Source organism: Toxotes jaculatrix, chromosome 5 (assembly GCF_017976425.1).
Source record: "Toxotes jaculatrix isolate fToxJac2 chromosome 5, fToxJac2.pri, whole genome shotgun sequence".
Classification (NCBI taxonomy): domain Eukaryota; kingdom Metazoa; phylum Chordata; class Actinopteri; family Toxotidae; genus Toxotes; species Toxotes jaculatrix.
Window position 1 is genome coordinate 15,720,318 of NC_054398.1, and position 26,439 is coordinate 15,746,756.

The window sequence follows — 26,439 nt, forward strand, 5'->3', positions numbered from 1 at the left end:
AAACATTTGACGTTTGATACGCCTTTATATGGGGTGCGATGGACAAGAAGGCAGCTCCCACGGAGAGGCTTCCTAATGGTAATGTAACAGAAGCCATTAAATGCACCGAGAGGATGCAGATGAAGACCATTTCTTACTGAATGAGCACACCATTAAATCTCTGCATGACACTTGTGCACAGTTTGTTTTTACCACTGTGACAACTCATTTTAAAAGCAGCATGTGGTAGCTGTCTCTTCCTTGAGTGCATTTAGAGTTTAAGTTCAGTTTCCAGTTTTACTCAAATCCGGGACATGTTTTCTTTTCATGAAAATTGTATTCTCTGATTTCACAGCTCTCCCCTTTCTCTGAGAGAGCCTGGGACCACATGCAGCAGCGTTAACAGTTTGACCAGGCTTTTGTCAACCTGCAGCCACTGCAAGTTGTCTCTGTGTTTGTGTCTGAGTGTGTTTGGGTTGGGGAGTGAGCGCAAGTTCCTCTGGGATAAGTTGTAGTAGCTCTAGGCAAGTGGGCTGTCTGAGAAGAGATGCTTTTGGTAAGCCCTACAAGCCCTAGAGGCATTGTTCACAGTCTGAAGGGCTCAAGACAGGGAAGTGTTTACCTGATAATGCATCTGATATCCTTCCTGTAAACTGTTGATGTGTCATTTGAATGTGGCACCACAGCATCCAGCTCCAGCCAGACAGGATGAGTTTTATACCTCAATTACCGCAGCTGAGCCGCTGATTGACTTGGCTTTTCAGAAATGTTAACTCCTTTACAAACTACTAAAGAAGAAAATTTAACTTTAAGAGCAGTTCAGTCATTAATAGCTTTAATACATCTGAATGGGTAAGAATGTTTTACATTATATTTTATACAATTCTATTATGCACTGTCATTACAATACATAAATTATAAATTCATAATTTGATCTGATAATCCCCTTAAAATTTTAACATTATAGAAATGCATTGGGTTAACGACAAGCTAAAACACACAACTGTGGTGACCGAGGACACACCAAGTTGTCTTCTAGTCTTCACAAAGATTCTCAAGGATATTTTTAGGATCGCCTTCTCTTTCATGCACCTGCCTTGGTCTGTAATATGGATCCAAGACTCTGTGCCAAGAGTCCAAGGTCTAATGCTATTAGATATGTCCCCCAAAATAATCCTCGTCTTGCTCAGGCTTTGGTCTGTTTTATAGATTATTGTTGCTATGCCTGGCAGACTCACTTACGCTGACAGAATCAAACAGGGTGCTCATTCTTCAGACTTTACCCAGTCAGACGTTAAATATGACAACAGCAGAGAATGCTGGGATCAGAAATGGTCTTTACAATTTTCTCATCATATTGTTTTGGCAGAATTTAATTTATTGTCCCGGTAATTCAGGCATTGGCCTTGACTCAGACTTTGATTGATAGGCACAGTAATAGAAAAATATTTTGATAATCTCGGCCCAGCCCATGTTCTCACAGAGTGGCATTTGTGTAATTATGATTGGCAGTGAAAAACACTGGTCACAGATCCGACCTTATTTCTGCTTTTCTCTCTCTCTCTCTCTCTCTCTCTCTCTCTCTGGCTCTTGTCTTGGGTAACACGTGGGTTTTAGGATCACATTTCTTTCATATGAGGAAAAAATGATTTAACCCCCATAAATATATAAAGCTTTATCTGCTATATACAAAGGTGTCTCTATGTCTTTCAAGAATTTGCTTTCCTGATAAAGTTTATTGTGTGTATACATGAGAGTTCATCGTGTCATTGTGTATATTTTACAAGTCAAATATGATGTATTACAGTTGGAAATGTTTTTAGATTTAACACTGTATGCATATAGTATTTTATACCGTTTGAATTTGAAGTCATATTTAATATTTTCAAGAATCCTTCATAATGTCCTTACCATTGACAGTAAAACACTGGTTGCATTCACGATTTGCAATTTGATCTTAATTATCTTCAACAGGATAATAACTTAATGGACTCCGAAGAGGATTGTGATGGCACACTGGATTTGCTGTGGCATTCTGGGAATGAAAATAAGCTCCATTATGATGCTTTCCTTTAACATATTGGCACACTGTAAAAATAGCCCAGGGCCCAATACACTTGTTTAGATTACAGTAGTCACAAATCTCTCCTCATGTCCAAACATTATTGAAAAGCTTCTGTGTTCCAGTTTAGATTGGAAATTGGAATTGGAAAAAGCACTCAGACATCAATACAGAGCTCAGGTTTTATTGTAGCATTTGAATTGGAACTGAAACATGGTAAATCAACTAATTTAATCAACTAATTTAAACTAACCTCTGTGTTTTAATTGTTGCTATGCTTCCCTCCCTCCTAAATCTTCAAAGTCATTCACAGTACTGAAGAATTTGTTGCCGTCAGAAAGCTTTGTCTGTGTTGAAAACAGAGAAAGCTCATTCAACAGCCAAGAATCTTCTCAGTGTTCAACCTCGGCAAACAGCTGTGAGGATGTAGTCTGACTTTATTGAATGAGGAATTCATTCCTCACTACACGGAGTGTGTCTCTGTGTGAAAAAACAGACTTGCCATCAGACAACTGTTGCCCATTTTCCTGACAGATCTGAGATTCTCTGACATGGTGGAATCCCGATCGTCTCTCTGTGTCCTGATTCAGTCATCCACATGAGGCGACAGCTGAGTGAAACAGGTGCAGCAATGTGCAGAAATCATACACACATTCACTACACTATCATTATCTTTACTTTCCTACCATGCGAGATTTTATGACAGCCATGGTTATAAACAAGCTTGTAAGAGTTAGTGTGTGCAGAACCACATTAAAACATGATACAACTCTGAGGCCATAAAAATATTTGTGGTGATATGACGATTAATATAGATGTTAAAGGGGCAAAAAGTGGACACACAAGAGGTAAAATAACCAGATTTTCACACCTAAATTCAGGAAATTGACAATTGAGACATAAGAATCCTTGAACTCTCAGACTTTCAACCCTGTGGCCATGAGGCAGCAACACAGTTTGTCCTCCTTTCCATTTAAATGACACAGAGCAGCCTTTCCAAGTGCTTCAAAACCAAAACTAAGACCGTAACACTGTATTAGTTAATCTGTTAGGCCTACCGTGACAGCCCACTATGTATATGGAATGTCCGGTTCTCCTCAGTGGCTGCTCAGGGAGGAGCTGAGATTGACTTGGCTGTTGTGCCTGAAATCATGTTTACATAAGAGCACCCTTGGGAGAGACATTTAAGGTTCTCTCATGGCTAAAATCTGACTGCTTTAGAGAAACTATGTGTGTGCCTATGTTGAGGCTAAGTCACAATGCCTCTCTGATGCAAAAAAAAAAAGTCAAGTTCTTTCTGGAAAATATCTTAAACTACTTGATCTGTAGTCTGTCATTTGGTGTGAACACATAATACTCTGGAAAACAGCATGTACGATTATTTTCCAGTGATGTACCACTGATTTTAATGGACACAGAATAGTGAGGGAATACTGAGGGAAGCTTGCCCTTCAGTTTGAGTGCACCACCACTGAGTGAAACTCTGAGAAGCACAGTGCTGGCAGGCTCCTTGTCAAATACCATCTGAAGATTTCTGCAGACATCGTCCAGATATATATATAGAGAGAACTCGCTGGCTCCTTGGGATGGTACCCGTGGGATTAGATAGCTCCATGCAGGGGCATAATCATTTAGCATAGCAAAAATGGAGAGGGGGTACTGGGAGGGTGCAACCCAAGCTGTAACCCAAGCCGGGTCGATGCCCTACTGCCGCTGAGTTTATACACAGTAATGTTCCACTGACATATACCGGTAGTCGTAAGACTTGAACTGTTATATTAGCGAGCACAGGTGGACATCTAACCACAACTAGGGCACAGAGACAGCAACAGTATTTTACTTGATGGATAGTTGCAATAAGGCTGTGACACTTTGACTCACGCAGTTCAGTGTGGTGATAAATCTGTCATTAAGGATGTAAATCACAAAGAAGTGTCCCCTTCGTTGTAATTCCGTTTAAACCTTTTTTTTAGATAATGGAAACTGAAACTATGGTGTAAGGTGCTCAAAATTGACAATTTTCACCACTCCCGTGCTCAATAATTTGAGGAGTCAAATTCCTGGGGTATGAAGGTCAAATATTTCAGCTGCAGGTGCTTCGTTGAAGATGGGCAGCATTCCTCCTGTGCCAAGATTTTGCTGCAGTACAAGTAGCTGCTGTTAAATGAAAGGATCTGTCATCTCCCAGACTGTAAAAGACCTGTAATAAATCTCTCGCAGGCCTGGAATGGAGCAAAAACCTTTAGTCTTACATGGTTTCATAGAAATTCCCCTTACTGGTGTGTTTTCAAAGTTCTGCTGAGGCTGACCTAAGGAATTGACATGCAGTTATAATAAGTGAAGATCTAAGAGTGTTTTTGAACTTCATATTTTGTTGCCAGAGTTTGAGACGAACGTTTGCAGACAATCCTGAGTGACACTGTGCAAGTAGCTACAACTTACAGAGAGAAAACAAGCTGAGCTGTAGAGTAAAAATACCAAGAGCGAAAGCTTCCAGTACTGCAAACACAAATGTGGGTAGAAGTCATAATGGAGGAATATTTGTGGCCTCGACAGGGCTCCTCCCAGACTGTTTGTTTGTGTTCCCCCTCTACAGATGGGGACGCACAGAAACGCAAGAATGTCAGCCATATCTGATGCTGCTCAGTCAGCTTAGACTAAAAGGAGGGGGGGGGTGGCATTCGGGGGGAACTGTCACGATTCATTTCAGGCTCATGTGGGATGCCACGCTAGAATTCTAGTGTAAAATTAAATTCTCTAAAAGGTCAGAACATGTCATAGCACGAAAACTGGAAGACAAAAAAGTCAATCTGTCCGACATTCTGCAATACCAATCTGCCTTCAATTTTGGAAAACAAAGCTTTTTGCACTTTCCGTGTGTTTATTTGTACACAGAAAAGGGCAAGTCAAGAGGGAACTGAGCAGTAAATGATTGTTTACAGGCAGCTTGAACTTCTCCAATTTCCGGATAAGAGATTCCTTCCCAGCACCACATTTGTGTCCTGTTCAAAAATTCTTCCTTCAGGGATCAGAAGCTGTGGAAAGATCTTTCTGAATCACTGATTCGCTGTCACCCTCCTTTGCGATACACTTTATGTCTTCACCCTCTTGCTGACTAATTATTGTTTCTTGGTCTTGCTGGTTTTATATCTCAGTTCACAGCCGCTCAGCATCTTGTTGATAGCTCTCTTTAAATATTTGCCTTCAATCTTTTTCCCCTCTTGTCATAGGGCTAGAAGTTTCCGTGTTTGCACACGGAGGGAGAATCTTTCATATATGTGTCCATATATGGGCTCTGTCTCGTGTAAGAGAGGTAGAGGAGACAGAGCAAGCTAATAGACAGAGCAGCTAAGTTGCGGGGGCTTTTTGTGAGGTCCAAAGACGTACTCGATATTTCTTTCCATTCCACAGGGCTATAAAACTTCTTGGTATGCACTTCCAGCTCAGCCACTGTTCTCCCTGTTACAGTCCTGACTGTCAGTGCCTTCCTGGCACTGAGAAATGAAACAATGGTAAGACGAGGAGGATGCTGGACTTCTACGGTAGTATGATGTCTGTCTTTGTATATTTTTGTGACTAGAAATTTTTCTCAATACTTTCTCTCAGCAACAAAATCCATCTGAACTCTTCCTAAGGGAGAGTAGTCCTCATCAAAACACTTACAATAACCATTTGTAGTAAACAAAAAAAACCTTCCTCTTTTCTGAATTTGGAAAAGAAAGTGAAGCTTTGTATCAAGTTTATGAGTATGAGCTCCAAACCTCAAGATGACCATAGCTTTGCTGACGAAAAGCCATAATGTGGAGTGTGTGTGAGAATCTATGGTGATGAGACATTCCAGTGTGGTTTTGAGTGGCTGTTTGAAAGCTTGCAGGCTGTGTTCACTGTGACTGGGTCACAGTGGTCTCTCTACAGTGAGGAATGCCACAGGAACCCACAGCTCTGCAGCACCTGCATTCTTATACCAAAGGCTGCCTGCAGCCCCACGTTTGATCAGACGCCGTGACCATTTTTCCAGTCAGGCTTAGACTCACCGCACAGCTAGGGAGGTAGATAAAACAGTTGTGCAAAGTCAGTCACAAAACAACTGCCTGAGGGAAAAGACGTAAGAATAAATAGACATCCATCTGGTGTGGTCTGGTTAGTTCCTGCTCTGAGGCCTTGGATGTCTGAGATAACAATATGCAGGAAGATAAGAGGATAATTATGCTCCTAGGCTTCCTACAGAAAGCATCGCTCCCATCAAAAGAATGGGTAAGACCAATGGAGGAAGAAGCACTCAGAAGCTTTTAGTGAAGTAAAAGTACCAATCACCATTAGTGAAAAATACTAAGTTAAATAAAAGCAATGTATGCAAAAAAGTGTTAAAGAACTCAATATTTGTAGAGAAGAACAGAATCATTGCTAGAATATATCAGTTGGTTGAGGTGGGGCTACTTTTAGCAACTTTAAATACTGTTGGGAAGTTTAGTGGTTTCCAAGGTGGGCACCCACTTCCTAAGGGTTGTGATATTATTAATGAGATGTACGGGAAAAAAAATTCTGCTGCACATTTTTTTAGACTTCTCTCCAATCTTTGCTTTTAAATGAAACCATCTGAGAAGTTTAGGAGGGAAATCAATGGTTTGAAAGCAAAGAGTTGAGAAAAATCTTAATCTACAAAGTAACCAGTAACTCTTGCTTTCAAATGAACTAAGTGGAGAAAAAAGGTCAATACTTCCCTCTGAAATGTCGTGGAATAGAAGGTAGAATAACATGTAAATACTCAAGTAAAGTGCAAATACCTCAAAATTGTGCTTTAGTACTTCAGTAGATATACTTTGTTACTTTCCACCATAGGGAGAGACTCCCTGGATCCATTAAAGGTAATCAGCCGAGTCTGTGGCTGAGTGAATACGAAAGGAGACGAGCAGTCAGGCAAACTGTCCATGTAAGACAGAATAGCATGGATAAAGTCACACTTATTAATAATTTTGGCTGTCCCCGTATCAAATCCTCTCATGAAAACTAACATTAATGTTGAGAAAAATCTGCTGAGCACTGAGTGTAGTGACTGTTTATTCAGCTTTAATACAGGGCGGGGAGGCCGCAGGATTGAGAGAAGGAGTAAAGGAGCCAAGAACTTATTCCTCTGCAGAAATGCGGCCTGTCATCTAACAAGTGTTGAGAAAAGTTTCCTTATTAAGACAGAAGGGTTTGGATGGACGAGTGTTAGATTTCACTCTAGACAGCTTAAATCCCAGGAGACACTGCAGATCAGTTCCAGTCGGCAGCACAGTCTGAGACAGGCCGTTCCCTCGTTCCACAGCTCTCTCCCAACACTGTTTCAGGCATGAGCAAAACCAAGAAAAGTCTAAGTAAATCTCAGAGAAAAGCTCGACTTCAGAAGACAGTGTTGGAGTCGGACGAAATCATTTAATGGATATTTCTGTTGTTACATGTGGAGTTGTCCAAAATTAGCACCAAGTTTTAAGTCTCAGCTCAGTCCCAATATAGCCTTGCTGTCATTGCTGACTGAGAAATACTGCGCCTTCCTTACATGATGGCTAAAGAAGCTGCTGTGCCGTCATGGGAGAAACAGACAGCAAATACTGTCACTCAGCAGAGGATGGGCACTACGAAGGTGACTGCAACTAACCCGCATACTTCACTTAATATCACCACCCGCCTGTTATCTCATGGAAATGGGTGAATTCTGTCTGATGTAGCATTACATAAGGGCCAGAATATGGGACACTTCCTGCAAACTGACTCTCAAAGGACCACTTTTATGGTATTTGACTGAACAGTTAAAATCTGGTATATGAACCAACTCATTTTTCATAAAAAGCACTAGTTTAATTTCTAATCCTCCCCAGTTGGTGAATTCCATTTAATGACCATCTATCCAATATGAAATTAGAAATAGTGAAATGAACCACTATGTTATTTAGAGTAATATTACTGCAACCTCCCGGGCTTTACCTGTGAAATTACACTACACACAATGGCCAGTTCTGAGTTATGAAAGCACAGAAGTCATCATCTGGTTACTCTTCTCATTAAATCAGAGGTTGTACACTGGATGAGTACTGGAGCCAACATGTTGGGAGAACCCAGGCCGATGACCTAAAATAGTCAAGTGTTCCAGACCCGAGTAAAAGGCTCTCTTATATCCATCAGCTGCTGTCTCCCAGGTTTATGTTAGGGAGCCTTACTTCTCAGAACAGGCAGATGGGAGGTATGTGAGTATGAGTAAACAACAGGCATCCTTTTAACACAATGATCTCACTCACTTTGGTAAAAACCATACTGTAAGTCTCTGCTCTATTCCACTGTGTTTTTTTTTTCTTCAGGCTTTTCAGACCATTTCATTGCCAAGACAGTGCAAGTGTGTTTACATGAAATCCATACACGTACATGTAGCAGCATCTCTGGAACATGAAGTGTCTGAGAGTCTTGTTGAATGAAACTTGGATAAACACAGACTGAGGATGACAGCTTTCATCACTAAACCAGCTATTGTGGTTCAGTGATAAAAGCAATCATACAGGACAGAGTTTAACTGTGAAAATACAGCTACAGTTCAGGATAAGCAACATCAACAATAAGCAAAAACATGCTGGGTGGAAATTTCTGGGAGGTTTTGATAATTTTCTGAACAGTTTGGTAAGTTCCTCTTACCAAACCATGTTTGGGTCTGGACTATGTGAAACTTCCTGAGAAAATGGCCCGAAGCCAAACATTAACTACAGGCATTCAACCTGTGAACAATGCTGGTTTCCACTGTTTTATCAGCCCGAGCAACCAGGAAATTTCTTTGCCTGACATGGCTGCTGAATAACCTCTAAGCCTTCACTATACTTTATATCACAAACTCAACAGGATTATAAACACACACAAAAAAATTACTTGAAAATCTTGGAGAACAGGTGTGCTTGGAAAGCAGTCACAAAAGACAAAAGAGGAGAAACATCCTTCACATTGTCCAAAGATTACAACTATTTGTTCACAGATGGTTCAATCTGACAACGAACCGAGAAAGACACTGTCAGATTGAAATGTCATCTATGAACAAAAAAATCTAAGAAGCGTGCTGTGGACAAATGGCCCAACCCAAAACCCCAAAACTTTTCCTGGTGTGCATTTTTTCCAAACCTCACTTCCTCTTTCATCTTTTTTCTGTAGAGCTGGAGAAAACCGGCTAAGGGCAGAAACTCTCTCTCTCTCTCTCTCTCTCTCTCTCTCTCTCTCTCTCTCTCTCTCTCTGTCTCTCTCCCTCTCTCTCTCAGTGCCTCTCGACCTATTTTATAATTTTGTGCTTTAACTTTATGCCTTTTTTTCTGAATACATAAAGAGTTCACCATTGTTTAGTCTTATAAAATAACCGCAAAAGCAGCTCCCGAAAAGGCTAATTGAGAAACTGATAAACACTGAGATTTCAAGGAGTATTATTAACATGCTATTACTGGCTACATAGCTTTCCAGAGTGACAACTCTCAGTTTCACCAAGGCTGTTCTTAGCACATGCCATGATTCCTTTCCTGCCCAGTATCAAGTCCAGCATACAGTGCCTTGGCTGTTATCCAAGCAGAAAATTTTATAAACATATAGACTTAACAAACCTGTATCAGCCAAGTGCACTTAATGTTGCTCTGCCATGGGTTTAATATACTGTAGATTAGTGCTATAATGATGAAAGCAGAGAGTTGACCCAGTGCCATTTGGTTTAGCTATGGAGTTAGCATGGCTTACAGTATGAGAACTTGAGCGTGGAACAAAGCATGAACTAAATGGCTGGAAGGCTGTGGGAATTAGACATGGCACAAGCGGGTGTCACTGCAAAGCACACCTTTCAACGCAGCAAATGGAAGACATTAAGGATGCTAGAGATGTACACTGATGCTGCTAAGGATTATTGAATGTGTCATGAACCATTTGGAAACTCCAAAAAAACAAAAAACAAACACTATCAAGTTCCAGTGCATCACTTCATTGACTCCTTATGTGAAAAGTTCAAAGCATGACACCATTTTTAATGTCTGCACTACTGTTTCAAACTGAAAATTCTTCTACAAGATTTTGTGCACATGACATCTGTAATTAGCTCAACATTTTTTGCATCTTTGGAACGGTTGGGATCTTGAAGTTCTGGAGGTTTGAAATACGCTCCACATGAGTCTGCGGGGTTGAAAAGGTTAATGACATCACGGTGCCAAAAAGGTGCATCTGGAGTCCATACCTGTGTCCATGTGCAATGAATGGACATGTGACAGTAAGTGTCTTTAATGCCAACCAATAGAAAATCAAAGAGGGAGCTTGAGAAATTGATGTAGTGTTTAAGAACTGAAAAGAGGGGTGGTTGAGTGCATGCGAAACCCAAACTCTAATTTTTTTTTCATTGCAACCATCATGCTGACCATGGTGCTTCTCCTGCCAAAACGGAAATTTTGCAGTAAAAGGCTATAAATGCATGACCTTTGCGGAAACTTGATTATAGCTTTAACAGAGTGGTTTACTAATTAGTCTGAAATCAGTTCAAGACAATAAGAGGAAGAACTCGACCAGACCACATCGCTGCTTTACATCATTAATCTACTGAGGTTTTGATAGCTCTGTAAAAACGCCAGAGTTAACCAGATAAACATCCTCCTGGTCCTTAGGACTGAAGGGAGAGAGGGGGAGTCGGAGAGAGGGTGAGTAGTAGATGGGCACTCCCAGTTAAACACATGGCTTCAGTTTCCCCTCTCCACTGAATGGCCTGGCCTCGCATGAGACCAAAACACTCAAACAACCAAATATGGTGCTCATTAGGACGACTCATTGTATTGTGCTAGCCACCTCTAACCATCATTCACACATTCTGCACCCATACGCTGCTGACACAGAAAGAGGTTCAGCTTCAGTGTGAAATAATTACTGTATCACCTGAGTTTAAAAAAAAAAAAAAAAAAGCCAAGGTCAAGTCTGATTTAGACAAACTGTCAACACCAGGCTGCTTATCAACAGCCCTACAAAATTTTTAGCTGTGTAACTGTGTAAAAAAAAGTAATGTGAAATCTCATTCTTGACCAAAACATCTAAATGGGAATCACTGCATACTTCACGTCTGGTCTGTGATCTGAGAAAAAAAGCACATCCACTATGTCCATATTTGGTCTGGCTAACTTTGCCAATCCCTCCACTAGAACATATTTCTCCAAACATCCATTGACCCCTCTGACTGAACTATGAAGGATAATACTGACATCTGCTGGAAAGAATGTAGCATGGCTGTTTTTTTTCTGTCCTGTTAAGACATCTCATTTGTCAACTACATGCACGGATATGGAACAGGACAGAATGATCTTAACAGTACTGGTTGTCTGAAACTCTTTATTTTTTTTAGTGAATACAAAAAATACTTTTGTGACCAGATAAATATTGTACATACAGCATCAAATCATAAAACTAATGCAGTCTGTTAAAGAAAGCACAACACCGATTCATAACAGAGCTAATAATTTTTTCTATTTCCGTTAATACGCGGACAAATCAGTTAGACAATATAGTTCAGGGTAATTCTTACATTTACTGATAAAAACTTTTTATAGTGATTAGACAATGAAACAAGGAAGTTATTCTGTCCACCATTTAAAGAAGGACTTGGCATAATGAATTTCAACAATTTCTCGACTTCAAACACAAATTGCCACATGCTCATGGAATGCAGTCTAGTGTTAGTCTTCCGATATGGTCTCTTAATCCTAAGGTATCCACAGATGCCCTTTTATATCAGCATTATAACATTGTAGGCAGGTAGGTCACCAGCCAAGGCATTGTATTGTATGGCAAAGGACTAGGTGACAGTTTGTTAAGACCCCGATGGGCATTAGACTGGCATAATGTTCTGATCCAGAGAGGAAAAGGCTCAGGCTCCCACCCAGCCTGATCTTCAGCTGCTCACAGGGCAGACTCAAGTAAGGCACTAGTACACAATGCAGACCAGACACTGGCATGGACAGACTGAGGAGATGAACCACTTAAAATTTCCAATATATTATACATTAACATACTCAAGAAAAAAAGAAATCATTGAATCAGTTTCCTCAATCAGAGCTTGAAGCTATTTCCTTCTAGTTTGTTAGGAGCATGTCCCACATTTAAGATCATGGAAGCTTTAAATTGCCTTCTTCAGTGCTTACGTTTATGAGTAACTTCAGTGCATAATGTATGCTTGTTTCATTCAAGAGCCCAAACCTAATATCATTGCACACATCCAATCTTCCAACCAACAACAGCGCAGACTCTCATTATTATCTTGCTGGAATATTCTATGTTATGTATTGCTATAGACAGTCAGTCTAAAGTGAAAATGCCTTTGCCATGACAGGGCAGTGACTAGTGGAAAATAACTGTATGAGTGTGTGTGTGTGTTTGTGTATGGTGTACAGTACAGCGGGCACCCAAACTGTATCTGGCCAGTGTTAATGGGAGAGGAATTAAAACATGAAGACAAGAGAGAACAAACACGACAAATAATGTAAACATATATTCCTTACACAGCTCTGTGTATGTGAGGGAAGAAGTGGTGGGGTTACATGAAGTGGCATGACGTACAAGGAGCATGACATATTTGGTCACTTACAGTCCAAATTTGAATAACACTGATTACAGTTTCTACTTGTTCCTTTGAAAAATTAGTCACAAATAAATATGAAATAGTAATTGTTGGCCAGTCTGTTTTTTTTTTTTTAATTGTTATTTTACTCCAATCAGAAACCCTCATTGTTTGGTGTCAAGCTGATCAACATAGTTTAATCAGAATCCTCGATTTCAAAAGATTTGCTAGATTAATGGCAAACCCCAATTTCACATTTTTATTAGTAAAATAGTAGTGCCTTTCCACTCTATACTACTCTATTGGTTAGTAGCTTCATTGATATGTATAGACATTATGGTACATGCAAGCCAGTGGTGAAATGAGGCACCCCCCTACCCCCTCCATCCCCCTGCCTTTTTTTATTTTTTTTTTAAACCCTTTGAGGTTCTTACATATAGAATACAAGCTATGGACCCTTAGGTTTGTTCTGCCATTTGCACATATATCATCAGTTCATTTCCATTTGCTCTGAGCCTTCAACAATTATAGAACATTCAATAATTATGGAGGAATTCAGCATTCATAACATCTTCAATTCATGATTGTAACAGTCAGCAATGTTCATGATGCAGCTACACTCACGAAGCAATGATACATTTATCATACAGCTTTACCATACTGTCTCAACTTGCTTATACTGACAACTGTAGCAACTTTCTCCTTATTGAATGTCGACGTCAGTCACTGACAGATACATACGCACGTGATGCACACACATTCACACACACACTGACACACACACACAAATACACTACAGAGCACAGGCACTTGTTTTTCTCACCAAACAGGCCTGTTTCAAGTGCTGTATAATCCTCGGTTATATGACAGTAAAGCAGCCATTAGTACATCTGCAACATCACTCCATGACAAGAGGGTCTCCTCAGTGCAGCACACATCCTTCCTGCTCAGCCAGTCAGCCCTCATCCTCCCTCAGCTCGCTGGGCAGGAACTTGTACTGCTGCTGTCGGATCTGAGCCAGCTTCTTCCGGGCTTCCTCCAGCTCTCGCTCCTTCCTTAGCATCTCCTCCTGAGCCGCAATGATCTGAGGAGAAAGGGGAACAGATGACAGAAAATGTGCCTTTCGCTCATCATAATCCCATTCCTGTGGATAGCTTGAAATGAATAGCCTGCTGTACAGCTGCCCTGTTCTCAGTTCACACTGTAGAGGCCTGTTAATTCCAAGTATGGGAGAAACAATGGCACAAAACAGCACCTTACACTGAGAAGGAGTGTCTTCTGGTATATAGAAAGAAGCATTTAAACATTGCAAAAAAAATTGAGCTTTATTCTCAATGAGATTTAAACATGTGATGCATACTATGCACATATGTGAATTAACTAAGTTAATAAAACACGGTGAAATACAAGCCAGCAGTGAACTGACTGCGCTTGTTTTGAAATCTTTAAATTCCTCCTAAGCTTCTCACTGAATTTTCAAACTTGAAACTGTTCTTGTTCTTGACTAGTGAAGACAGACGCTGGACCTCAGTGCAAGTGAACATGTTTTTCAATTGTTTGAAAGAAAGGACTGACTGTAAAAAAAACAATCCCTAGGATCCTATGAATTTGGGAGGCATTGGAAAAACAGGGCTGTCAATATGGATGTAAACACACAAGCATTAAAGCTGATTATAAAAGCCATGATTTCACTCCAAATCTTAGTGTTCAGGAGTATAGTGCACAAAATACAGTAGGCCTTTTCTGTGTTGGTCATAATTTCAATACAGCATTTTAAAGAGAAATCACAGAATTTCTTTCGGTTTTTCTGTTCTGACAGTTGGGATCAGGCTATAAAAATGTGAAAATAATAAAGATATTCCCTCCCCCCAAAAAAGTTTCACTGTTTGGTCTGTATACAAAAAGATGAATGGTAAACTGCAGCCTCAAGTGTTTTCTTGTCCAAAGCTCCCCTCTGTGCAACAATTATCAGACATGAATGAGAAAACAAGTCTCATTGGTCAGATAGAGAAACTGACAAGCTAAAGCCCAGCTGGGGTGCACCACTGACTGAGACAGTAACTTAATCAATCAAGATGAAGAGTAAAGCTTCCTGCAGCACCCTGGAGATCTGGAAAAAAAACACATCAATTACTGTCAAATTTTTTTGCAAAGATGAAAAGGAAGCAAGTTATCTGCTGTAAAAGAATGATGCTAAAAGTCTCCAGGAGATGAGATGTTTTGCAGCTGTGGGTGTCTGGTAAAGCTGGTAAACAGCTTTGAAATGAAGCTGATGAGCTGTTTATCCACAGCAGCTCATCACAATTTCAGAAAAACGACTGTGGCATTTCGACATATCAGAGAGAGGTGCAAACGCTCCGTGAAAAGGGCAAACCCGCACAATTGGGATGATTTTTGTTCTCGGTCTCTCATTAAGATCTTTCAGGATTTTGTCTCACCTGAGCTATGCCTCCGACGAATTTGGTCTTTACCACCACACTGTCATCTTCAGTCTTGTCAAATGCTGCTTTCTGAGCCGCCTTCACCAGGTTGTCAGAAGCTCGCTTCACCGCATTGCCAGCAGCCTTCGACCCAATAATCTCAAAGTTAGCATGTGCACAATCCACGTGCATGCAGTTTGAACGGATAAATGAAAACTGTGAATTATTGTTACCTGTAGTCTCCTCATGGCTTCAGAATCCTGGTCTGCCTTCACCTTGCAGGCCACCAGCAGCTGAGCTGTGGAAGCTGCGACCTGTTTGGCTGAAGAGATGAGCTTCTCCTCACTGGCGTGGCCCTGAACTGAGGCGTTAGCTGCCTCACACAAGTTACTGGTAGCTGCCGCTACCATACGCGCCTACAGCAAGCAACAAATTTACACATGCTCATTTTGTTTTAATAAGAAGTAAAATACAACAAGTTTATAAGATTAATTTTCCATAGCAACATACTGCTGATATGAGACCCTGTGACCACTGGCCGTCATCCACTGCGTTGGCTAAATTGGATCCCACCTGTGGTAGAGTTTGAGGAAAGAAATGTACATATTGTATTACACTATTAGACAGACTATGGTCACCTCCTACAGTGTCTGCGTGGCTGTGTAGACTCACCTTGCCTTGTGCCACCAGTTCTCTCTGAGCTGCTGATGCAGACTTAACAAGCGCACTAGTTGCTGCAGCGATGGACTTTGCAGCCTCTAAGATCTGCTCCTCAAAATCCAGCGTCTCATCTGCCAGCTGGAAGGAAAACCACATATCAACTTAGACTTAAAACTATAGAAAAGATTATTATTATTATTATTGACTGCAACAGTTTGCTTATATTGTCTGAAATTTCCTAACATGACGGTCTAAATGTAATTTTTTCCCAGAAATCATTTACTTATCTGTATAGTTATTGGTCTAAAAGTAATAGAATGTATTTATATTAGGAGTATAAACATACTTTCATCAGCTTATAAAATATCCATGAAGTGCCAGTTTTTAAAATGCAGAATGCAATCTCCCTTCTCGTTTCCTAAAACAACCCAAATCCCTAGTAAAAACTGGGAGCACATGACCTCTGTATCCTCAATGGTAGCTAATGGCAACCCTGAGCGTAACCTATAAAGTCCAAATTTATCTTGCACTCAAAGCACAATCGAAAAGGATTATTTTTGAGTGGCAACAGAATGGCATCTATATATACAATTTTCCAAACCTGAACTAAATACCAGTATGAAGATCACAGTATATCAGTTCAGGGACAGTTAACAAATGGCCAACTCTGCCACAGAAGTCAACAGCATTTGATTGACATTTGATAGACCTCCATAAACACATAAGGCACACGTGGCTGGAGACAGGGCGGGACACTGTAGGAATATGTTTGATATATAGTTGGACTGAATAACAACCTAATATATCAAACATATCAGACAGAGCCCTGCAGAGAAGGCTTCCAGGTCTACAACGGCTCATAGAGAGGTGGGGGGGGGGGGGGGGGGTACAGGGCAGGGAAACATGCTGGGAGCAGGAGAACTCTTTACAGGGTGGGAGGGATGAAGGAGCTGAGAGGAGGGTGAGTAAAGAGAAGGAAGGAGGAGCATAAAAGCTGTTTTAGACAAATAAATGTGTGATGGAAGCAGCTAAACACCTACACAGTTTGATTTGATAGATGATACGGTGGCTTGATGCCTCTAAGGACAATCAGAAGCACTTCATTAACTCTGTCTCAGAGTAAAATTAATTTTTGAATTAAAAATCACATATGCTGCGCCTCTGTTTTACTGTGAGAAACTGCTTTGTGGACTGCAAAACTTGGATAAGCTTTGAGAAGCTATAAAAATTGTATGTATTCGTCTGTATTTTCCATTTATGGTTACATCTGGTTTTTTTATTTTTATTTTTTCTTCTGCATCTGAACATAAATTAAAGGTAGACAAAACTGGACTGGGGAGAGTAAGGCATACTTGTAGATAAAAGTGTAACTGAGGGAAAAATGTAGTAAAGTTCAGTGGTATTTCCCCTTTAGATGCTGTTTGGTAGAGCTGCTTCCCATTAGATCACTAGAGGGAGACACTGACATCTGAGAGAGGAAAAGCCTTTCAGTCACTAATCCCCTTTTCATAAATGTAGTCTGTAGCTGTGGAATTATAGTATGAGACAGAGAATTATAGGGTCTTTATTAAAACTGGGGTAACCTAAATATGCAATCCCTCATATCATTCAGGCAGAGGGTGGAACTGACAATCACTGTGCACAGGAAGAGGTATAGAAAATGGGGAAAGCACTACAGGCACACAAGGAGGAGCACTAGGATTCAACTATTCAGTCTCCAGAAACAGATAAACAAGCGACACAATCATCATGCAGTAGCACACCACAAGCACAATCCTATATAGCATACAGGACAATATAAAAGTAATTTCACATTCCCAAAGCACTATCACTGTCATCTCCCATCCTTTGCCTATTTTCTCTGCGTATTATGTGGTAAAGTTGGTTTGTTTTTTAGGCAATACCACAGCGTGTGGGGGATGAATAACAGGCTGTAAAAGCCTCCCTGAGTTTAGTTTAGAAATGAGGAACACTGCAATGAAACAAAGGAAATAAGTTCAATAAGACAGAGGCCCTCTCTTTTGGAAAGGGTCACAATAGTTCATCACACTTTTGAACTCATTCCAACATAAGCTTGAAGACCCAGCAGGGTAATTACATCTCCTGGCAACGCAACTCAAAATAATGTCCAAAAACAGCGTTTGAAGAAAGTTTTCCAAGCATTACACATCAGCTCACAAGACCAGCTGTCTGACTCAATGCAGTGTGTGTAACAAAGACGCATTTTTTTCTCCTTTAATGATGTCAAGATAGCAGCTCATTCACCGAAAAAGATGACTCCGCTTCAAAGTCAGTGTCACCTTTTCCCACCTTCGGCCCACATGGTCTCCCTGCTGATTAATGGCAAAAAACTGTGCGTGGGTTTGTGTGGGTGGAAAGGGTTGAGAGGGGCACTTATACCTTGGGCTTGGCCCTGGGTTTCAGCTGCTCTAGTTTCTTGGCTGCAGCTTCAATGGACGCTGCTGCTCCAAGGAGCTCAGTCTCAGCGATGACAGTGGGGTCCTCGGGGTCCACGCACTCTGATCCTGAAAAGCGATCCGCACATGGCGAGACATTGGTTACAGCATGCTTATCTCGCACAGACTCACAAAAGAAACAGCTGTACAATAATTATGGTGATAACATTTTATTTTATGTAACAAGGGGTCAACATTAAAGTTAAACCAGATGTTCTTTTTCATGCACTCATTCACACAATCCAGGCGTCACAGAGATGTTAAATCTCATTTTCTTTCAACAGCAAGCAAAACTCATGAGCTGTGCTGCGGTGTGACAGTAATTCCTCAAAATTAAATAAGGTAACCTAAAAGTCAGAAGAAATTTACATTTGATGGATCATTGTCTCTTTTTTTTTAAATAGGTTTTTATGTGCCTATAAAACGGAGCTGTTTGGGAACAGCTTGGTAAAGCAGATGGAACGATGTTTTCATAGATTATGTTGAGCTCTGGGGAAATCTGTTCTGCACCCCCACCCCCAGGTCGTTTATTCCTCTACCCCCTTCTGACTCTGTGAAAGGTGATCTGAAGGAACAAAACACACCATATCCCACTTACCTCCATCTGAGACAGCAAGGAAAGAGCAAGGAAGAGAGAGAGGGAGAGAGCACATGGGACATTAGAGAGGTGAAGTGGATAGCCCCGCTGGGTCTCAGGCTATACGCTGAAATCTAATTCTCATCCAAACAATCTATTACCCCTGTCAGATGTGGCAGTGCAGTTTCTAGTGGAAACACTCTAGTATGTTTGCGTCATAACCATCCTACATAGGTTAATGTGGAACAATTTGCAGAGCAATCACTCTACGGTACGATTTCAATATTCTAAAGTGATTTTCATGACCCATCTTTATTAGGGACAGACAGGTTTGGTGGCTTGACTCAGTAACACTTTAATATTATTCACGCACAAGAGGATTAGGGCTCCTTTGACTAATCTCCAACATTGCTGCAATCCTGTCATGTTTTTTTTTTTTTTTTAACATTTTATCAAATTGGGTTGGCTCCTAATGGGAATCCCCTTGCTTTTAAACTCACGATATGCTGCAATTTCAGCATTCCCAGTTTTACACTGCAGAGGGTATACAGTCATTTTAAAATTAAAATCTGCTGCCAACATTTTTTGGAAAGCGCACAAGCTTCTGTAAAATTCATGCCTCTAGATAAAATAACATAATACTGTTTCATAGAGTACCAAACACTTGGAATGCTAAATATACACAACTTTCATGTGTGTTAAGTGGTCCATAAAACCCTGACATCAGTGTGAATGGGGTCACAGGTAAGTGAAGTTTGTCAAGCCTCAGTCTTGTTTGCGTGTATTGTGTAAGAGTGTGTGACAGCGTACATCAGCGGCGTGTGTGGTCTCACCTTTCATGGCCTCAGCTGTCTGGACGAGCTCTGTCACACACGCTGCCACATGCTTGGAGTGTACGGCCAGCTGCTGCTTCTGCTCCGGCGTGGGCTTTTGCAGCACCTGAAAACACAAGAGCCCGACACGTGCATGGGCACAGACACAGACACATAAAAGAAGCACAAGTAAACATAATGTAAAGGGTAAATCAGAAAGCAAAGATGACAACTGACTACCTACCTAGATCATAGACGATGTGAAAATGAACTCCAAAACACTAATAACTGTAACTAATAATAACAACTGACTTGCTTGGCATGAAAGTCATGCACTGCCTTCCTGGAAGTCAATTAGTGTTGCCCAATTATTTTTTTCAATTTGGTTTTTGTTACTTGAGAAACTGGCAAAGTAGAAACAGTACAGTCTTTCTATTCTTTCTTTATTCTAGACCCCAAATTATAAAACACAGTACTTTCAGTGGCCTAATGTCCTGCCAGAATTAACACGATGTACCAGTAACTAAATATGCAAATGAGATGATTCTTTAAGCATAAACTAGCAGACCGTCTTCACACAACACATGGGTAGTGCTATTAAGAACTAAGGAAAAAAAAATGCTCTCATTAAAATGCAAACTTATGCAACAAAATGCTCAGAAATTATCTAATGTATGTAGGAATATGGATGCAGACAGACAGACTGCAGACACAGAAGCAGATTTCAAGTCTTCAGTCCTGTCACTCATGCTAAAGAATAGTGAACAGTAGTCATTCATGAGACCTTCTTTCCTTCACCAGTTCATAGTGATGTTACAGTAAGTGCAGAGGATGAGTGACAGGAAGCCAGGCAAGATTTGTCAAGCATCACAAGGCGTAATCTTGTAGATAAGACCTGTGAAATCTCATGAGGTAACAGTAAAGACCAGGATGCACCCATCCATAGCTAGGGACAAACACATGCACACACATGCACACAAGCCACTTCCATTATTTATTTATGACACACATTTCTGTCTCATTCTAACCTGCAGCACTTGCTCCAGAAGGTTGATGTATCCGTTGGTGCACTCAGAGCCGTACTGCAGGGCCCTGCTCTTCAGTTCCTCGCCCACTTCTTGGTGGTATGCTGCTTGCTGGAAGGGTGAGAAAACAATGCTGTATTGTAAATTTAAAAAAAAAAAGGGTAGAAACATTTTATTTCCCAATGGAATGATAAGATTTAACACAAATCCTGATATCAAAGTGAAAATATGCTATGTGAGGTCTGTAATAGTCTTCATGTTATTTTACAAGTGCAGATGTACCTAGTGTCACTCAGAAATCAAACATTTGGTTAATAAGATCTCTAACTCTTCACTGATCTGTTTGTAATGCCCTGGTTTTCAAAAGCACAGCACACAATGCCGTGCCCTCCCTTTTTCATCTTGTTGCAACTGTTCTATGGTTGCTGAAGGACATGCTGACTGATGCTCCGCTGCATGATATTGAAAAGTGACTGAGTCACCACCAGCGGGAGCAGCCATGTAGTAGACAAGACTCTAACGCCCTATCTGCTCCCAGCAGGCTGGGCTCACATGTACCCTGGCAGCCTGGTGGTGCCTGTGTGAGGCTTGTTCTGGCAGGGCGCCGTGGATTAGCACCTTGCAGGTAGTCAGCATATCGGAGATGGCTTTGCGGCTCAGGTTGGCAGTGGCGATCACATCCTCCTGCTGAGCCGAGTTGCCTGCGGCCACTGCCTTGGCCGTTGCTATGGTGATGCCCTTTGTCATGCGGATGAACTCCTCGGGTGTGGTGGACTTGTCTGGGATGTCCTTGGACTGGAACACCTGACATGATGATGAACCACAGACACAGGTAGTTGGACAGACATTTGACAGGGGCTCAGATGTGTTAATATAGACTGGAACGTTTTCACAGAAGAACTGCTGAAGTGCACATGAATGTTGTGCAATCAGAGACAAGTGTAAACAGAAAAAGCTAATATGAGCAGCCGTATAATTAGAAGTTAGTTGAAGCAGTCTGTTGAATCTGGCTTTGGCTGCAGCTCTTCGTAAAACCTCCTCTCAGGCTGGAGGTCCTCTGATAAGGATTAGAAGAAAATTACAAAAAAACAAGCTCTTGAAATCTTCTTCCTTTCTCACTCTGCCTGTGCCTGCTAGCCAGACCCTGATAAGAACAAGAGCTGTGAGAAACCTGCAGGCGCTGAGAGGGAAGGAGGAGGAGGAGGAAAGGAGCTGGACAGACAATAAAGAGGAAAAAAAAGAACAAAAAGCTCCACTGTTTTGTTCAGAATAATAGACAAAGATATCCCTGACCCTCTGTGAGCCAGCTTTGCAGAGAGGCTGCGTCTCATCCGTTGACTCCCAATAGACCATAGAAGAAGTGGTTCGGCCTGTCAGGCACTCTTACTGTCAGCTCCTGCTTGATGCACTCGATGGTGGCCTCCAGTGCCCTCGTCCCGCGAGTGGCTTCATCCTCCACTGCCTTCACTGTTTTTAGCAGAGACGTCACGTTGGTCACCATGACCTGTCAAATAAAGGGAGTAATAATGAGGCTCACAGTCAAACCAGGAGGTGGAGCCCTTTCTCCTCAGCTGCAAAGCTTTTTATTGCTAAATGATTTTTCTCCTCCTCCTTCACTGATTTCATTACAGTGAATAATGGTTACATGTGTTGAAGATGCTTATCAAATGAAAATTAAACAATCAACTGCTACGGAAAGAGAAGACTGAGGCATTTATTTCAAAATTAAAAGAGGCTGATTGAGTATTAGTTTATTTACTGACAGCTATAAATGGAAAAATACAATTCAAGTTTTATTCATGGTGACACCATTCTGTTTTGTCTATTCTCCGTTCAGTGAAATGTACATTATTGGGTTAGGAATTTGTGCAACGTGATCGCCAGGAGTTTGAGAGGGTCCCATTTGGAGGTCACCATATGTTGCAGGAACAGAAACAATCTGTCAACATGACCAGGTCCATGGGTGGCCCTAATTCCATTTAGATGAGAAAACATGAGAAACCCCATGCAACAGTTAGACTTTCATGCTGTGCATGGAATGATAGTTGTGAGTAAAATAAATAAATATGTTGAGGAAGTTTGCAGCCGTTTTTTTTAGACTAGAAAAGCGAGAGGTTCAGAGTTATCCATGGCTCTGTCACTGATTCAGTACTTTGAGCTTTGTTTCTCTACTGAAGTGACCGAGGCTGCACCAAGGTTAGACTTACAAAAGGTCTGATCTCTAGTTTTTACTCCTCAGCAGGTTGGCGGCTGTAAAAGTGGTAATGCAAATCAAGAAGAAAATGACAACTCTTGCCTCTTTTGTGCATGCACAGTGTAGTCCAGATCCTTTCAGGCCTGTGGTGGCACCTGGAACTTATTCAACATCTTTTCTCTAATCCAGTCTTTCTAAGAAAACACATATTTGCATACTTTTTCTGGAACTCTTCAACTTAATACACTTTGATATTGTACCTTTGTTTCTCCATTTTGTAGTTCTATTACAAGTTCTACTGCTATTTCTTGCTACTACATACACCACCTACTGCATGTACTGTATGTGCAGTTTTTTCTTGCCTCAACTTAGGGTCTAATAATAGTGGATGTTGTGTCTTGTAGAGACTGTAAAGCACTCTGGAAAAATCTCAAGTCTGTACGGATAAATTAAACTGGTTTAACATGATAAATACAATTAGACTGAGCTTTACTAGAAGCCTCCCTTAGATCAGGTCTTGTCAGCCAAACAGATTCAAAGACCTTGTCCTACAGTAGTTTCAACGGTCACAATACAGAAGGTCCAGTGGTAACAGATAGTTCTCAGCAGAGCAGACGCCCTCGCTCTCTCTCACACACTGATCATTTTTGTAATGGGTCTAGTCCCACAAACAGATGTGACAAAAATAGCCAATGAAATACACACCCTGATAAAAACGTCTTTGAGCTGAGTGTTGTGCTACCAGACACTTCAAACTAAACACAGCAGTAATAAAAAGAGAGCATTGGTGCAATACATAGTTACATGCTTCTCAGTGGGAGAGCATCAATTCAAAAACAAATTGTGTCGCTGAAATCAAAACACAGCTTAACCAGATATGACAGTCATTTGTTTAAGCGGTCTGTCCTTTACCTTGGCAGCGCTCTTCAGCTGATACATGGACGGGTCGTCAGCTGGCTTGCCGGCGGCACATTTGGTGGCACCGATGAGTTCGGCCAGAGCCTTGGCCACATCACGCACCGCATTTATCAGAACCACCTGAGGAGACAGAGCTGGAATCAATACGGCACAATGGTCAGAGTATAGGTTTATCAGTCGAACCCCGGGGAGAGGATTTAACGCTGTAGCCCTTATCACTCGCACCTAGTCATGATACTTCAGTGTAGGGCACAGATAGAAGCATACACACAGAGGAAAGAGGAGACACTGTGTATCAGATGAAACCACAATTACATAGAGAATATAACGCTGCGTGTACTGACAGAAGTCATTCACTATAAATGATTGATATTAGAGAATAATACAATGACAAAGAATTATGATAGCAGAACAAAGCTCCATGCTGCTGAATTAAAAAGTAATAACTGAGGTTTGTTAAAGATTTAAACCTTTTAGAAAATAACACCAGACAACAACGACATATGACTGAAACATCTGTGGTTCTATCAGACATTCTTCAGTCTAAATGTGTTTTGAATTTTTATCACCTGTGTCTCGGGGTCCTCAGAGCCCATGCTGGTCGCTCCTAGTTTGACCACCTCAGTGAGCTGGGTGATGGTCTTGGCCGAGGACTGTGCAGCCTGGGCCAGTTTCTCCTGGCTGGACGCAGCTCCAGCGACCAGAAGCTTGGTGTCCTCCACCAGAGCCTTGGCTGTCTTCAAGATGCTCTCCCTGAGGGACGGGACACATTGTGTCACAATATGCTCAACAGTCACACTCAAGTACCAGCAATATGAAAGGAAGCTGTTGCTTTTCTGAACAGAATGTGTGTTTAGTGAGGACAATTTTCAATTTACATTCATTATGTGAAATGCATCTCAGTATTCTGCTTTATTGGCAAACTGCACTTCTCCTGAGTGAGTCATCAAAAGAAAAAAAGGAGCTCTGGCTGTGCAGTGTAAAAACCTAGCAACTGAAATCTTAGTAAGTTGACTCATAGTATAGGCATCATAAGTTTTTATTACCCTTGTTCTCTCAAAACCTATTAATCTATGGCTCATTTCTACCATCAACAAATGTTGCTCTTTTTGGTGATTAGAGTTTTTCATTTAACATTATGTCTTGCTCTGCTTTTCTTGTCTGTGGCAAGGTCATTGCACCTGTGGTCAGCAAAAGACTCTTCATTCTCAGGGTTCAGTGTTCCAGCTGAGGCGAACATGATGGTGGTGTCCAGGTCAGCGATGATGCCAGAAACAGCGCTGGCTGCTGTGATACAGGCCTGGGTGCCTTTGTTCCCCGCCTGCAGTGCTGACAGTACCAAGGACACCTGGAACATGTGAAGCACAGCATTAGATATGCAGAGAAGACCTTCAAACGCGCTGTTTTCAGAGGTGTAAAAACAGATATAAATAACCCCAGTTTCTGTATGCATTGCACAAGTTTAATGATTAAACAGCACTTTTTCCTCTTTATGGAATGTCGGTGGAGACTTTGTAAAGCAAGTGAGTGAGGCTGCAAATGTTTAGAGTAAAAGATCTGGACAAGCTGGATTACAGGAGGAGGCTGGGACTAAGAGAAGAGAGCAGGGTTAAGCATGCATTAAATCAGAGTCTGCAGCACAATCACATTAAGTCAATGAGCCTGACTCTGCAAATCACACAACTCCCTCGAAGACTGGTGTCTGCCCATCGCTCACAAACAAATAGAAAGCCCTGAGAGGTACATTTCAACAAGGCACAGGATTCACGTATCAGCAAGCACAACACCACAAATTATTCAAGTTTGATATGAGTCCAGAATCAAATCATAGCCTCAGAGAAGAGAGAAATTCTAATTTGTGAGCAGCATTGGCTAGCTGCTGCCAGGGTCACAGCAGGGAGACGTTAGCATTATTATCATCATACAGTGTGAGGGTGGTCAGGAGAGCATGCTCTCTTGACCTGCATGACTGGTGCATTAACACAGTAAAGCGTCGGTAACTACCACATAAAATAGCATACATTAAACCAATATCCATCTGACTCCATACTAGTTCAAAATTTAGGGTGAAGCTATAGCTTAAAAATAATAAATAATAATTACAATACAAAGCACACCTGTCATCTACAGCATAGTAAACATCTTCTTAAATATTACATTTGCACACACTAATATGCTCTCTATCACTTTATTCAAATAGGGATATACTGTATATGCGGCAGCAGTACTGAGAATTGCATGAAATATATTTTCATAAAAATGCTAATGCTGAGTTGATGCTGCTACCAAACTTCAAGCAGCAGAGATGGCAAATTATGACAGCAAAAATAGACTTCCCTTAAAAAGTCAAGAAAAAAAAAAAAGCTTCCTTCTGCAAGAGTTAAAGACGCTGTACCAGTTTCTGTCCTCGGCGCTTACCTTCTCTGTGACTGTGCGGGCGCACTCGATGAGCTCCCTTTTGGAGAAACTGTCAGTGGGGCTGAGCTGCAGGGCTCCAGCCTTCTGGACCAGGTAGATACAGCCATGGCCCAGCTCTTGCACCCGTGTCTTTATCTGGAAGCCAACCTGAAAGCATAACCAGGCATCGACTCACACTGCATCCATCTTCTCATTTGTGTCACTGTACTACACAATCACAATCATGTCCTAAACCGGCACGTCTCTTATCCAGCGGGTGGATGAAAAATGATTTCAAGCACCCTCAGAGAGGGAATGCTGGCACTACACCTTTAATTTCCAGACTGAGATTCACGGGTG

General features: G+C 41.3%; 1 protein-coding gene across 1 annotated transcript in view; it reads right to left on the bottom strand.

Moving 5' to 3' along the window:
* Positions 1-11,381: 11,381 nt before the first annotated feature.
* tln2b (talin 2b) overlaps positions 11,382-26,439 on the bottom strand; it is a 79,973-nt gene continuing 64,915 nt past the window's right edge. The window contains exons 44-57 of the mRNA XM_041038559.1: positions 26,101-26,247; positions 24,864-25,030; positions 24,252-24,435; positions 23,677-23,802; positions 21,958-22,074; positions 21,189-21,374; positions 20,574-20,681; positions 19,567-19,672; positions 18,101-18,225; positions 15,713-15,838; positions 15,551-15,613; positions 15,274-15,456; positions 15,059-15,184; positions 11,382-13,704 (exon numbers count right to left, since the gene is read on the bottom strand). Of these exons, the coding sequence (XP_040894493.1) occupies positions 13,576-13,704; positions 15,059-15,184; positions 15,274-15,456; positions 15,551-15,613; positions 15,713-15,838; positions 18,101-18,225; positions 19,567-19,672; positions 20,574-20,681; positions 21,189-21,374; positions 21,958-22,074; positions 23,677-23,802; positions 24,252-24,435; positions 24,864-25,030; positions 26,101-26,247 (1,893 nt within the window). The 3' untranslated portion in view covers positions 11,382-13,575. The remainder of the gene's footprint in view (positions 13,705-15,058; positions 15,185-15,273; positions 15,457-15,550; positions 15,614-15,712; positions 15,839-18,100; positions 18,226-19,566; positions 19,673-20,573; positions 20,682-21,188; positions 21,375-21,957; positions 22,075-23,676; positions 23,803-24,251; positions 24,436-24,863; positions 25,031-26,100; positions 26,248-26,439) is intronic.